General features: G+C 35.7%; 1 protein-coding gene across 9 annotated transcripts in view; it reads left to right on the top strand.

Annotated features, from left to right (window-relative positions):
• The window catches only part of STXBP5L (syntaxin binding protein 5L), a 165,086-nt gene that overhangs the window by 39,731 nt on the left and 110,342 nt on the right, over nt 1-15,013 (top strand). For all 9 annotated transcript variants that reach the window (XM_036448297.2, XM_036448292.2, XM_036448295.2 and 6 more), the window contains exons 4-6: nt 340-440; nt 4,492-4,626; nt 11,072-11,135. In XM_036448297.2, coding sequence (XP_036304190.1) covers nt 340-440; nt 4,492-4,626; nt 11,072-11,135 — 300 coding nt within the window. The remainder of the gene's footprint in view (nt 1-339; nt 441-4,491; nt 4,627-11,071; nt 11,136-15,013) is intronic.

Below are 15,013 nucleotides of genomic sequence, written 5' to 3'. Positions count from 1 at the left end.
AGGAGGGAAAAAGTTTTTTTTCAAAGAGAATAGAAAAAAATCTTTAATAGTCACTATGATGCTTATTATAATTGTTCCTTTCTATTGGTATATGCATATTCCTTGAGCTAGTCATCCTGACCAATCCCTATGCAAAGTTTACTTGTTTCTTCCATTTCAGCATTCTTATCCATCCTGATTGAGGTATGTGCAGTTGAACTTCCTTATATTTCCAGGTTATATAGATACAAATAACTCATCAAACAGTGAAAAACTCAGTAAACTAGTTTGTTGTTTTTCCTTCACAAAAATTCCTAAGTTAAATAAATCACTTGCTGAATTTGTCTTTTTTTATTCCAGGGTGCTTTGGTCAGTGCAGGTTCAGATGATACACTTCATTTGTGGAACCTTAGACAAAAAAGACCAGCTATTCTTCATTCTCTTAAATTTAATCGAGAACGGTAAGAATGTGTGAGTTAAACAATTTATTAATGTACAATAAAATTATTTCCTGAACAAATTATACGTTAACTTTTCAAAGACCTTTTTCATAATCATAATAGCTAGAAATAATCTAATGTTTATGATTGTTTTATTATAGTTAATTTTTACAGAAAATTCATTGTTGATATAGATTTAGTCATCTACTAATGGATAATTCTTAACATTTTTGTTCTCCTTGTAAAAACCAGGGTTCTGGAAAGGGATCTGAGGCTGTTAAGTCACAATGTATACCTAAAAGTTAAAAAACAAAACCTTTCTTTTTATATATATATATGTCTAAAGAGCACAAAATTGATCTTCCTTTTTTTACTGCTGCATGGTATTCCATAATATAAATGTATCACAGCTTCTTTATCCACTCACCTACTGATGAGTACTTGGGCTGTTTCCAGATCTTAGCGCTTGTAAATTGTGCTGCTGTGAACATAGGGGTGCATACATCCTTTCTGATTGGTGTTTTGGGTTTCTTGGGCTATATTCCTAGAAGTGGGATCACTGGGTCAAATGGCAGTTCCATATTTAATATTTTGAGGGAATTCCATATTGTTCCATAACGACTGCATCAGCCTGCCATTATGTTTGTCAGCAGTGTACTAGGTTTCTGTTTTCTCCATAGTCTCACCAGCCCTCATCATCTGTTGATTGGTTGACAGGTATGAGTCGTTTTTGCTAAGCAACATAAGCCAGTCAGAGAAAGACAAGTATCACATGATCTCACTCATACATGGAATCTAATAAACAAAATAAATTGTTTAACAAAATAGATCCAGAAATGTAGAAGCATGGAAAAGATTGTTGAACCTCAGAGGAAAGGTGGGGGTGGGTGGGTGGGAAGAGATCAACCAAAGAACTTGTGTGCATGTATGCATAACCCATGGACACAGAGAATAGGGTAGTGGAGACCTAGGATGGAGGTGGTGGGGAGGCAGGATAAGACAAACATAAGAAAAAATATATCCTTGGGTGAGGATTAAAAAAAAAGAGAGCTCAAAATTGAAAAAAAAATACTGATCTATTATAAACACTTCTCACCTGTGGTGGACAAATGTACAAACTTGAATTCTCTTCCAGTAGCGTGGTGCTCAGAAAACAGAAAGGCTGATTATGAAACTCCAACCTGTAGGCTGTGGATAGAGAAAGGGTGTCATTTGGGCCTATGGGCCAGTGCTTAGTTATCTCAATTGAGGTGGATTTAATTGGAAGTAATATAAAAATGCAAGTTGACAGATTTTTCTCCCTAGCTGACCAGATTATTCTATAAAGGTTGATTAGTTCCTGTTGGTCAGTAATTAGTGATTTATTCTTGCTTCCCACATGGCCTTCACTAACACAATTCTGTCATTCAGAAATTAAATATTCTATGAAATTTTTAAACTTCATTTTTATTATTGTCGCTATTATCGATGTCCTCATTCCAACTCCCTGTCCTTGCCCACCTCCACCCAACCCCCACACTCCCTTCCCTCTGGCCATCACCACACTATTGTCTGTGTCTATGGGTTATACATATATGTTCTTTGGCTAATCTCTTCTCCTTCTTTCATCCAGCCCTCTCCACCCCCCAACAGCTGTCAGTCTGTTCCATGTATCCATACCTTTGTTTCAATATATAAATCTATGAATTTAAATAAAGGTAGAAAATATTATTTCTTTTGCTGTAGGAGAATGAGAACAAACTTCTCAGAGTTTCATTTGTTAGGAATTATATCTTATTCCCTTTGAAACTGCAGAGATTAGATTTATTTTTAAAAGTTGCCTTATGTTTGATATTTTACAACTAACTATAGACAACAAAATTGAGCCAGTTGTTTTTTTTTTTCCTGTCTTGTTTCTTCATTAATAGCCCATTAGTACTGTGAATGAAATTCAACTAAATTTTTACTTATCTGTTTTATTTTGTCTCTTGTGTTACAGTTCCAGCTGAATACAATATTGTACAAAATTTATCAGATGCTTTTCTTAAAGAAATTTTATATATTTTTCTTACGATTTGAGGTTTTTTCATAAAAATTCTTAAGTTTCAGTCTTTGATTCAAGATTCTGAGGGGACCCTAGTGTAGCTTATTATCATTATAATTATCATCAGCTGTTTTTAGATGACTACTTAGTGCCAATGCATTACCCCCACTATTAACTTACCAATTTAGGTTCTCATTCTGAAACTTGAGAGTAAGCAGGAGTCAGCCTCAGAACAGTGTTCCTTATAATGTAGTTTATAGATTATTTGTATAAGAATCACCTAGAGCTGTGGTCGGCAAACTACATCTCGTGAGCCACATGCGGCTCTTTGGCCCCTTTATTTTGAAAAAGTGGTGTTAGAAGAAGTTTAACTTTAGAAAAATTGGCTCTCAAAAGAAATTTCAATCATTGCCTTGTTGATATTTGGCTCTGTTGACTAATGAGTTTGACGACCACTGACCTAGAGAAGTGCTTCCGAAACGGTAATGTGCATATGACTCACCCGAGGTTCTTCATAAAATGCATTTTCTGATTCTGAAGTGGAACATGAGATTCTAAGTCCTACTAAGCTTCCAGGGACATTCATGCTGCTGGTCTATAGACTTAACTTTTAATAGCAAGCACTAAGAATACTAGTTAAAATACTAGTCATATGTCCCATCCCATGGAGTCACAATTTGTGTAGCTGGAATCTGGGGATATGCATTTTAATGAAATATTTACTTATACTAAAGATTAAGAATTATTATATAATTTAATGGGTTTTTTTTTCTTCTTTTTAAGATATATATTTTTATTGCCAAAACCAGTTTGGCTCAATGGATAGAGCATTGGTCTGCGGACTGAAGGGTCCCAGGTTCGATTCCGGTCAAGGGCATGTACCTTGGTTGCGGGCACATCCCCAGTGGGGGGTGTGCAGGAGGCAGCTGATCGATGTTTCTCTCTCATTGGTGTTTCTAAGTCGCTATCCCTCTCCCTTCCTCTCTGTAAAAATCAATAAAATATATATTTAAAAAAATAAAAAAATATATTTTTATTGATTTTAGAGAGGAAAGGAGAGGAAGAGCAAGCTAGAAACATCAATAGTATCTGTAATGAGAGATAATCCTTGATCTGCTGCCTTCTGCATCCCCCACTACTGGGGATCGAGCCCACAACCAGGGTGTGTGCTCTTGATACTCTATCCACTGAGCCATACCAGCTAGGGCCCTATTGTCCTTTTTAAGAGTTATTAAAGAGCATGAGTAGGTCAAACTGGAAAGACTGATGATGCTCTGAAAAAAGGACTCTGTTAAATGTCCAGATTTCATGTACAGAAGTCATGGTTGCCCTGGCTATGAAACAGGCTCCCAGAGTTGGCCAGAAAGTTCATTGTGAAGATGAGGCAGAACAAACAAACAAACAAACAAACAAAAGGGAATAAGTACAGTGAATCTCTGACCTTTAAATTTTCTTTATATTACTTACATGCCAAGCATCTGAATAAAAAAGTAATTTATCATACTAAGTAGACAAACTCTCTCACAACTCTGAAATTTATGTTTTAAATGTACCTAATTTGAACTGAATATTACTAAAAAACTAAAAAACAAAAAACAAAAAACAAAAAACAAGCACAGTGTAGCTTGGTAGAAAGATGGTAATTTTACAACCAAATAAGAATAGATTTTAATTCCAGTTTTGCCATTTATTAGCTGTCAGTGCTAGACAAGTAAAAATAAAAGACTTACTTTAGTTTTCCTCTTTGTAAAACAGAAGTATATGTCTGTCTTGTAGTGCTGTTTTCAGAATTAGAAATAATATTAGTGCCTAGTTAGGTACTTATGTAATAGTGGGCATTATCATTATGGTTTTTAAAATTATACTGTTATCTTATACTCTCACTAATAACTAAATAAATGCTACTTGATAACTAAATGCTACTTGAGTATATAGTAAATTTTATTGTTTATGTAGCTATCACTACATAATAAGTTTAAGGAAAATTAATGCTATCATGCTGACCAGACATAAAGTTAGATATTTTAATTGTAATTTTCTTTCTTTCAGAATTACTTACTGTCATCTACCTTTCCAGAGTAAATGGCTCTATGTTGGAACAGAAAGAGGAAATACACATATTGTAAATATTGAATCTTTCATTCTTTCTGGATATGTCATCATGTGGAACAAGGCAATTGAACTGTAAGTTTGGACTTAAATATCACTTTATTGACATTAAATATTTCATATGGTTATGTAACATGTAAATTGTAGTTATTTGAAACATTATGGCTAATTTATGATTAATATGAGTGAAAAGTTCAGCCAAAATAATTAGAAAACATAAAGGCTTTTAAAAATAGATATTGTAGCTGGGACTGGTTTGGCTCAGTGGATGGAGCGTCGGCCTGTGGACTGAAAGGTCCCGGGTTCGATTCTGGTCAAGGGCATGTACCTTGGTTGCGGGCGCATCCCCAGTAGGGGGTTTGCAAGAGGCAGCTGATTGATGATTCTCTCTCATCGATGTTTCTAACTCTCTATCCCTCTCCCTTCCTCTCTGTAAAAAATCAATAAAGTATATATTAAAAATGAAAAAAAAGATATTGTAGTATTAACATATGATAATTTTAGAATCTCCAAATAATACAGGTAATTAGCAGTATTTATGTAAAATTTGGTGGTAAAAATATTAATTCTAAAAGTTACACGTGGAAATCATTTCATTCCTTATAATAAACCTTTGTATAGCAACTTCCATTGATAATGACAAGTGGATTATGGCCACATTTAGTTTTATGGAAAATAATCATTATCAGTTCATATACAGGGTGGGGCAAAAGTAAGTTTATAGTTGCAAGTACATGAGTTTATTTTTGTATTATTATTAATTTCTAGAGGCCCAGTGCACAAATTCATGCACAGGTGGGGTTCCTTGGCGTGGCCTGTGGGGATTGGGCTGAAACTGGCAGTCCAATTCCGCCTGCTGCTTCCACTCATCCCAGCACTGCTGCACCTGTAGTCCAGTCAGTCCTGATTGGGAGAGGCTTGTGAGTGAGCCCAGCATCCGGTGCCTGTCCTGAGGGGGGTAGAAGAGGCCAGGACATGGTTGGCCCTCGGGTGGGTGGTGGGATGCCCTTGCCATCCTGAGATCCAGGTCTGTCCTACTGATATTTATGACGGTTGTTTGGGAGCCACTTGGCGGCCACTTTTATATAGTTTCTTCCTTGGGAAGCATCTAGGGAGGGGAAGCAGCCGCGGTACCCGAGGCTGACTTCCAGGAGGCCAGAGGCACTGTTGGGATTGTGCTGTGCTGGTGGCACTGGTCCATTGGTGTCTGGTCCATTCTCCAGAGATTGGACCTGCAAGACTACTTAGGGAGTGAGTGGCTGCTGCTGGGGTGGTGGGCTGCCAGGATGGGTTGGTTAGCTGAGCAGCACTCCCGCTGTGGGAGCACACTGACCACTAGGGGGCAGCTCCTGCATTGACCACTCTGTGCCCTGGTGGTCATTGTGCATAATAGCAGGAGCACATAATAGTTTATTATATATATATTAGAGGCCTGGTACACAAAATTAATGCACAGGGGGCTGAGTGAAAGGGCAGGGGTGTCCTCAGCCCAGCCTGTACCCTCTCCAATCTTGGACATCCTTCTCACAATCCAGGACTGCTGGCTCCCAACTGCTCGCCTGCCTGCCTTCCTGATTGTCCCTAACTGCTTCTGCCTGCCAGCCTAATTACCCCCTAACCACTTCCCTGCCAGCCTGATTAATGCCTAACTGCTCCCCTACCAGCCTGTTTGCCCATAATTGCCCTCCCTTGCAGGCCCGGTCCCCCCCAACTGCTCTTCCCTGCAAACCTGGTTCTCTCCCAACTGCTCATCCCTGAAGGCCTGTTTGCCTCCAACTTTCCTCCTTTGCTGGCTTGGTCACCCCTAACTGCCCTCCCCTGCAAGGTTGATCGCCCCCAACTGCCCTCCTTTGCAGGCCTGGTCCCTCTCAACTGCCCTTCCCTACTGGCCATCTTGTGGTGGCCATCTTGTGTTCACATGGGGGCAGGATCTTTTACCACATGGGGCAGTCATTTTGTGTGTTGGAGTGATGGTCAATCTGCATATTAACCTTTTATTAGATAGGATAGAGGCCTGGTGCACTGGTGGGGGCTAGCTGGTTTGCCCTGAAGGGTGTCTCAGATCAGGGTGGGGGTTCCCTTGGGGCATGGGACAACCTGGGCAAGGGGCCTGTGGTGGTTTTCAAGCTGGCCATGCCCCCTGGCGACCCAAACAGAGGCCATGGTATCTGGAGTTTATCTTCTATAATTGAAACTTTGTAGCCTGGAGTGGAGCCAAGCCTTCTGCTGTGGCTTTATGGCCACAAGTGGTGGCAGCCATTTCTGGATTTATGTGTCTTCTATAATTGAAACTTTGTAGCCTTAAGCAGAGGCCTGGGCCTGCCAGGGTGTGCTGAAAGCATGGCTTCCTCCATCACTGGGAAAACCAAAGCCTCCCTCTTGCTCTCTCTGTGGCTTTAGCAATCTTGGTTGGGGTTATTTGCATATTTTCCCCTTATTGGCTGGTGAGCATAGCTTGTGGGTGTAGTGGAATGATGGTTAATTTGCATATTACTCTTTTATTAGATAGGATATGTATATATATATAAAATCACTTAAACCTACTTTTGTCACCTTGTACTTTTTAAAAAAAATTCTTACCCACAGATATGTTTTATTGGTTTTTAGAGAGAGGGAGAGAAGGAGAGAGAGAGAGAGAGAGAGAGAGAGAGAGAGAGAGAGAGAGAGAGAGAGAGAGAGATATGACAGAGGAACATCAATCAATTGCCTCCCAAATGTGCCCCGACTAGAGATTGAACCTGCAACCTAGCTACATGCCAGGACCAGGATTCGAATCCCAACCAACTGAGCCACCTGATAGGGTGCTACTCTCTATTTTTTAATGCTGGAGCTTATTCTTCCTTTGCCTTAACATATTATTCTAGGTTCAAGGGAGAAAAAATTTATTAACATTTTTATGTTGTGATGTATACAGCTATTTGGGTATGTGGTTGATGGCAATTACCACTTTGACTTTGACACTGATATTTACATTTCTACACATGTAAAATGTGAGACCCCCCACATGTGAAATTTCATGGAATTCTAAGCTATGTATTTGTAGTATGTAAACAGACAATTTTCCTGGTTAATCACAAAAAACAAATTTTCTTTAATAAATGTTTATGCTCTATACATATTAGTTTCTTAATAAGATAAAGTGTTTACTTGAGGCTGGCTCAAGTAGGATGAGGCAAAAGTAGGTTTATAGTTGTGAGTACATAAAACACAAGTTTATTCTTATATTATCATTTATTAATTATTGTATTATTAGTGAGACCATGGAAATAGATGAGATTATGCATGAAAATTCATAGGAAAGAGGTAGTCAACTAGTAGACAGTGAACCAATTTACAGGTATGTTTTATTTGGCCATCAGAGTATTTAAACAAATCTGAATCATTAGTTTCTAATATTTAAAAATTGGTGGAGTAGAAATAAAAATTTAGATTTTCAGGTTTCATAAAAAAACATTTATAATGAGACAATCCTAGTCCAGTATTCTTGCATGGTAGTGAGTAATTAACTGGAAATGAGTAACAACTATCCTTCAGTAGGTGGGTAATGTGCCATCCAGGTTAGCACAGTTTTCATTCAGCCTGTTTAATTCACTTGCAGTACCTGCTTGCTCCCCTGGGCCCTTAAATTTATGACCACATCTAATATGGGAATAGATGGCAGTCTAGGACAGAATACAAAGGAATACCAATATTTAAGATATAAAAACAAAGTCCACAAAGGAAACTATCTAGAGCCATTGGGGTGAGTCAGAGGAAAAGAAATAAATAGGGATACTTAGAATGATTGCTGGGCATTATTTAGATAGACACTTATGAATTTAAGTTTATTGATAATTCTATCTAAAGTATTTTTGTGGGATTTATAGAATCTGGAGTATACAGATGCTTTTTTCTTTTTTTAAGTCAATTTCTAATGGCCATTTTCCCCCTTTGATGAGAAAAATACCTTTGGTATTTCCTAAGTTTTATTTTTTCACAATAAATTATATTTCTTTTATACTTAGAAAAAGTCATTCCAAGTAGTGGAAATTTAATACTAGATTATTTTCTGACTTGAGTGTTTTATAGAGTCTGAGAATCTAAATGGAAGTCTTGCAAATAATCTAAGTGTTTCTTAGTGTATTTCAGTGATTTCCTTAATATGGTCAATGAAAAAGGATTCTATGAATCAGTAATTTTGAAAAATATTGAAAATTCATAATTTTTCTTTGCATACTATAACCCTAAGAATATTTCTATAGAAAAAAATAAGTTCTATAGAAGAAAATATTTATCTTTGTTTAATTCAGGGTTTCCAAGCTTTTTTTTTTTTTTTTTTTTTTTTTTTTTTTGTATGTGAAATACACTGGTATTCATTGCTCCAATCAAACCCAAGAGACTGGGGTTTGTGGCTTATTGGGTATTATTAGTTCCAAAGGGATAATTGAAGGACATTATTCTTTATCAGAGGCTTTTGTACTATAATAAAACACTGAATTTTATATGTAAACTAGGGACCCAGTGCAGAAATTTGTGCACCTTGAAAGGAATTGTGGGCCGAGAGGCTGTGGTATGCACAGAGGTGGGTCTTGGCCCATCCTTTGTGCTCCCACCCAGCCCCTACCACTGCAGCCCCTGGACTCCTGTCTGCCAGCAGACCCCTCCCACCATTGCCACTCCCACATGCTGACGGCGCCAGCTTTGCACCCGCCGATGGCACCAAGTGATTGGGGTTGGCACCAGGTGCTAGCACTGGGTGTGAGTGGTGGCTCCAGCACCAGCAGCGAGTGTGAGAGGGGTCAGCACTAGTAGCAGGTGAGTGCCGGGCAGGACTGCTGCATGCAGGAGCTAAGAATTTTCAGTAACCACCAGAGGTTCACCCCTATGTCAGCAACGGGTGTCCCGCCTAGGTCTGGTGCCCCACTCACCTGCTCCACCATCCCACCAGGGCTGATGCCAGCCATATTCCACACACTCCCCCTGGTAGTCAGCACACAGCATAGCAACCGGTTGTTCAGTTGTTTGAATTGTTCTGCCTTTCGGTCCATTTGCATATTAGCTTTTTATTATCTAGGATGATATAACTGCTAAAAGCTCTGTAAGCTTTTTATAAAGCCCTGGTTAATTTCTTTTCTTCCTGTATATATTCTAGAATGCAAATCATAACTCTTACTTAGTTATTCCAATGATAGACAACAATCATAATACATACTATTTATTTGGTACTTACTATGTTTTGACATTATAGTAGGTGCTATACATATATTCTAATTCCCACAATTATTCAGTAGGATTAGTACTACTACCTCCATTTTTAGATGAGAAAATTTAGGGTAAAACCACAAACAAAATATCTATTCCTTTCAGTCACTCTGGGGAGTCAGTATCTGGCAAACTTAGAGTCACTTAATTTGTCACTTTTCTCTGATTCCAAAGATTTCTAAAATTTAAATCTTTATTATTTTATGAAGAATCTTTGATGATTTTCATGTGTTGTTAAGAAATAAATGACTACTATGTCAGTATAATCATAATAGAATTGATCTGGCACACTTAGGTCATTGAAGAAAAGATGTGGAAAAGTGAGCAATAAATCTGCAGTCATTATCAGGTCATGTCATATTTTACCATGACGTAATCACATTCAACAATGATCTAAGTTAAAGTAGGAAATATAAAATAAAAGTGCCAGATATCAGAGTAGAATAAATTTAAAGTCATATTGACAGAGCACAGAACTCTTTAACAGTATGCTCTTAGACTCATAATGACCTGTTAATGATTACCCAAGTTCGTGGTTGGCAAACTGCGGCTCTCGAGCCACATGTGACTCGCCCCTTGAGTGTGGCTCTTCCACAAAATACCATGGCCTGGGCGAGTCTATTTTGAAGAAGTGACATTAGAAGAAGTTTAAGTTTAAAAAATTTTGGCTCTCAAAAGAAATTTCAATCGTTGTACTGTTGATATTTGGCTCTGTTGGCTAATGAGTTTGCCGACTACTGCCCTAAAAAACCAGATAAATGAGACATAAAAGTGAACTTGGTTTTCCTAGTTGGTCAGTTTTCTGTATGCTAGCTATCACTAGAAAGAGTTTTCTTATAAATCTGGACTTTATGTAGGAGATTTTATGTCAAAAATTTTTTTTAAATCGGGTATGTACTTTGCACTTTAGTTTAAGCAGGTTTATAGTATCAGCCTTGTGGCTTTGCAAGTTGATCTTTGTCTATAGAGGTAAAAGTTTAATTTCAGTCTTTCAGAGGCCCAGATTTGGCAACAAATGCTTAAAATAATACAGAATCCATTGTTATGTGGATTTATGTTCTTAAACCTGATTTTTTAAAAATATCTTGCCTCCTTTAATAGAGTAAGTAGGAGAGAGAAAAGTAATCTTAAAGTAAAACAACTCAAAAGTTAAATGAATCTAAGCTAAATTCTAGAATATTAAGAGTGTATTCCAGTATAATCTTAATTTTTTCCAGTTTCTAACAGTATGGTATTTTAATGTTTATTTTTTAATTACTGTTTTAAATTGATTTAACAGATCCACAAAGACTCATCCAGGTCCAGTTGTACATTTAAGTGATAGCCCAAGAGATGAAGGGAAAGTGAGTATTACAGTGTTTTTCTTGCATTTATTCTCCTTATTCTTAAATAAAGATATTTCATGCTATTATTTAATGTCTAACATCTCTAGCACAGTTCATGGCATTCACTGTAATTTAAAATTAAAATACATTGATTGAAATGTTTGATAAACTAAAAATGATGAAGGATTCATCAGAGAAGTGAAAAATAGAGAATAAAATAACTGATTATAAGTAGATGAAGAAAGAGTGATCTGGAAGATAGAAGAAAATATCTAAACAAAAGCATGGTGAGATAAAAGGATGAAGAGCATTTGGGACAAAGTAAAAACGAGTAACGTGTGTAATTAGAGTCACAGAAGAACAGACATAATGTGATAACAGCATATATGAAGAGTGAATGAATGATAATTTTCTAAAACTAATGACAGATATTGAAATCTAAGATGTACTACAGACATAAAGCAGGCTTTCCAAAATGTGAAGTTCACATATGCATATCAAAGACAAAGAGAAAAGTCTTAAAAGCAGTAACAGTATAGAAAAACAAAAAGGCAGTAAGACTAACAGCAGAGATCTCAACAGAAAAATTGAAAATGAGGACAATTGAGTGATAATGTCAAGGTTCTGGGGAAGAAAAAGCAACTGCTTACACAGAATTCTATACTCTACCAAAAAATTATTAAAAGCATATGATGATATTATTGCAACTTAACATAATTTGCAAGAATTCATTAATAGAAAATGTACTCTAGTGAAAAAAAAAAACTAAATGAGTTCTCTAAGAAAATAAAATTGATCCATTTTAAAAGAACAGAGAAGAGTTAAGAACAACAAACATGGATTAAATATAAGGGACTGTTTGATACAAATAATAGTAATTAATTCTGGGAGTGTAAATACAAGTTAAAAATAGTCAAAAGTTGCTATGAAATCAATGAATTCAAGTTCTAAGGTCTTTATAACTTCCAAGTAGTACAAATACTAATTTATATTTAAGTTTGATGAGTCATGGAAACATTTTGTATTCTTGTGGTAACGCTAGAAAAATAAAAATATATTTCTAATGGATAAGTTGATGGAATTGGACACTGCAATAATAAGTACTTAGAAAGGAAAAGAAATAGTAACACTAAACAGATATCATAAACATAAAACAGGTAAATTTGTTCTAAAGTATGTCAGCAATTATTTTAAATGTAAACAGATTAAATTGGCTAAAGGACAGTAATTTGCAGATGTGTCAAAACATACTGTTATAAGAGACACACTTTCAACTTAAGGATATAGAAACATTTAATGTTAAAGGATCAGAAAAGATAGCATAGAAACCCTAAGCAAAGAAAACTAGCTATACTAATATGAGTCAAAGTAAATGTCTTAATTCAGGTGTTATAACAAAAAATATGATTGATAGGATGGCTTAAAAAACAAACATTTATTTCTCATTGTTTTGGAGGCTGGAAAGTCCAATATCAAGGCACCAGCAGACCTGGTATCTGTGGAAGGCCTGGTTTCTAGATGGCCATCTTCTCACTGTGTCCTTATATGGTTAAGAAGACAAGAGAGCTGTTGAGTCTTTTTTATAAGACCACTAATCCCACTTATAAAGGTTCCACTTTCATGACCTAGGTAATAACCTCCCAAAGGCCCCACTTCTTTATCACCTTTAGAGTTAAGATTTCAAGATAAGATTTTTAAGAGGACACAAACATTTTTATAGTTCATAAAATGAGACTTAAAAGCAAGAACTTTTTCTGAAGGGAAGATTTTGTAATACTCAATTCAACAGGAGAAGTAATAACCCTCAATTTGTATACATCTAATAATATAGTTTTATATTGTATAGGCAGTACTTGCTTTGCATGGTACCATGTTAATTGAAAGATGCATAACTGTACATGTTTTAATTTTTCATGACTCCTTATTGGTATGTGTAATTTGATAGAACTAAAAAATATAAAACCAAATTGATAAAAAAAACTAAAATGAAAAATACCCAAATTTGCAAATGTAGTTGAAGATTTTAATACACCTCTCTGAGTCACTGAAAGAATTACCAAAATAATAATAATAATAATAATAATAATAATAATAATGAGGACAAAGAAAATTTGAACATGATTAATTCAACCTAATTGATGTGTGTAGTACATTATACCCAATATCTGCAAACTACACATTATTTTCTAAGTGTACCTGGAATATTTACTGAAGTTGTACATTTGTTGACCCATAAAACATGTTTTAATAAATTTCAGAGGATTAAAATAATGCACAATATATTGTGTTAACCACAGAATAATTTAGCAAGATTATCAAATATAAATAGGAAGTTTGAAATATAGTGAATTAAATTCAAAGAAAGTAAAAGATAGATAATAATAAAGATGTCATGGTTAATTTTATGTGTTAACACAATTGAGTCATGGGATAACCAGAGTTTTGGTCAAATATTATTCTGGGTATTTCTGTGATGGTATTTTTGAATGAGATTAATATTTAAATCAGTAGTCCAGTAAAACACATGGCCTCCCAAATGTGAGTGGCCTGAATAAAACAGTTGCCTGAATAAAACAGGACAGCTGGCTGACCTTCCTCTATGGGAAGAGAATTCCTCCTGCATTACTGCTTTCTAACTGGAACATCAGCTTTTTCCCTGCCTTCATACTGGATCTAAAACATCAGCTCTTCTTGGATCTCAAGCCTGCTGGCCTTCAGGTTGGAATTACACCATCAGTTCTGGTTATTAGGACTCAAATGGAACTATACTGCTGGTTTTCTGGGTCTCCAGTTTGCCAGTTCACCCTGCAGATTTTGGGACTTGTCAGCTTCAATAATCATGTGAGCCAATTCCTTATAATAATCTCTATATATACATCCTACAGGTTCTGTTTCTCTGGAGAACTCTAATACAAAATATGAGTACAGATATTAAAATAAATAGAAAAAATGTACATTAGTAACATCAAAAGTTGATTTTATGAAAATACTAATAAAATTGATGCATCTCTGACTAGCTGATGAAGAACTGAAGAAAAAAGTACAAACAACGCAACTAATTTGTGTTCATCTCAGAAACACAAAGGTGTTTTAACTTTTCATAGTCAATATCATATCCATATTAACAGAAATAAGGAGAAAATATATTACAATAAAAAGAAGCATTTGATTTCATTTAACTTCCCTTCACAATAAATAAAGTTATCTTGTAACATTAGGAAAAGAAAGTAATTAATATGAACTTCACTTATTTACCCAAAAGTATGAAAATATCCTCCTTAATGGTGAATTAATGTTTTCCTCCTGTAATAAGAACTGATAAAAGATGCTGACTATATACATCTTTTATTTAACATGGTGCAACTATCGACAATATTAGTTGTTGAAGAAGGTGAGAAGGAATTGAAGCTCTCTTATGCAGTTTTTTTTTAAATGAAAACTGGTATAATTAATTTGGAAAACTGCTTGGCACTATTAATTAAAGTTAAATATACTCTTACCCCATGAATAAATATGGATAAGTATATATTTGACAGAAATGCATATATGTGTTCACCAAAAGGCATTTATAAATTTATTCATAACAACATTTACATTACCTGTAAAATGAATACATTGTGGGGATAGTAGTTACCTTTAGACAAAGAAGATTAGGATATTGACTGGGTAAGGTTGTGAAATAGGCTTCTGAGAGTCTTGCATTGTTTTTCTTCTATTTCTTGTTTTCCCATTGTGTTTCTTGATTTGGTAGTATTTTCTTGAGTATGTTCACTTCATAATTCATTAAAGACACATCTATAACTTGTGTACTTTTCTTTGTACTTTAATAAATATATTTATTAAAATACTAGAGGCCTGGTGCATGGGTTCATGCACTGGTGTGATCCCTTGGCCTG

The sequence above is a fragment of the Pipistrellus kuhlii genome, unplaced genomic scaffold (assembly GCF_014108245.1).
Source record: "Pipistrellus kuhlii isolate mPipKuh1 unplaced genomic scaffold, mPipKuh1.p scaffold_m20_p_2, whole genome shotgun sequence".
NCBI lineage: Eukaryota > Metazoa > Chordata > Mammalia > Chiroptera > Vespertilionidae > Pipistrellus > Pipistrellus kuhlii.
This window is presented reverse-complemented; position numbering and strand designations above follow the sequence as displayed.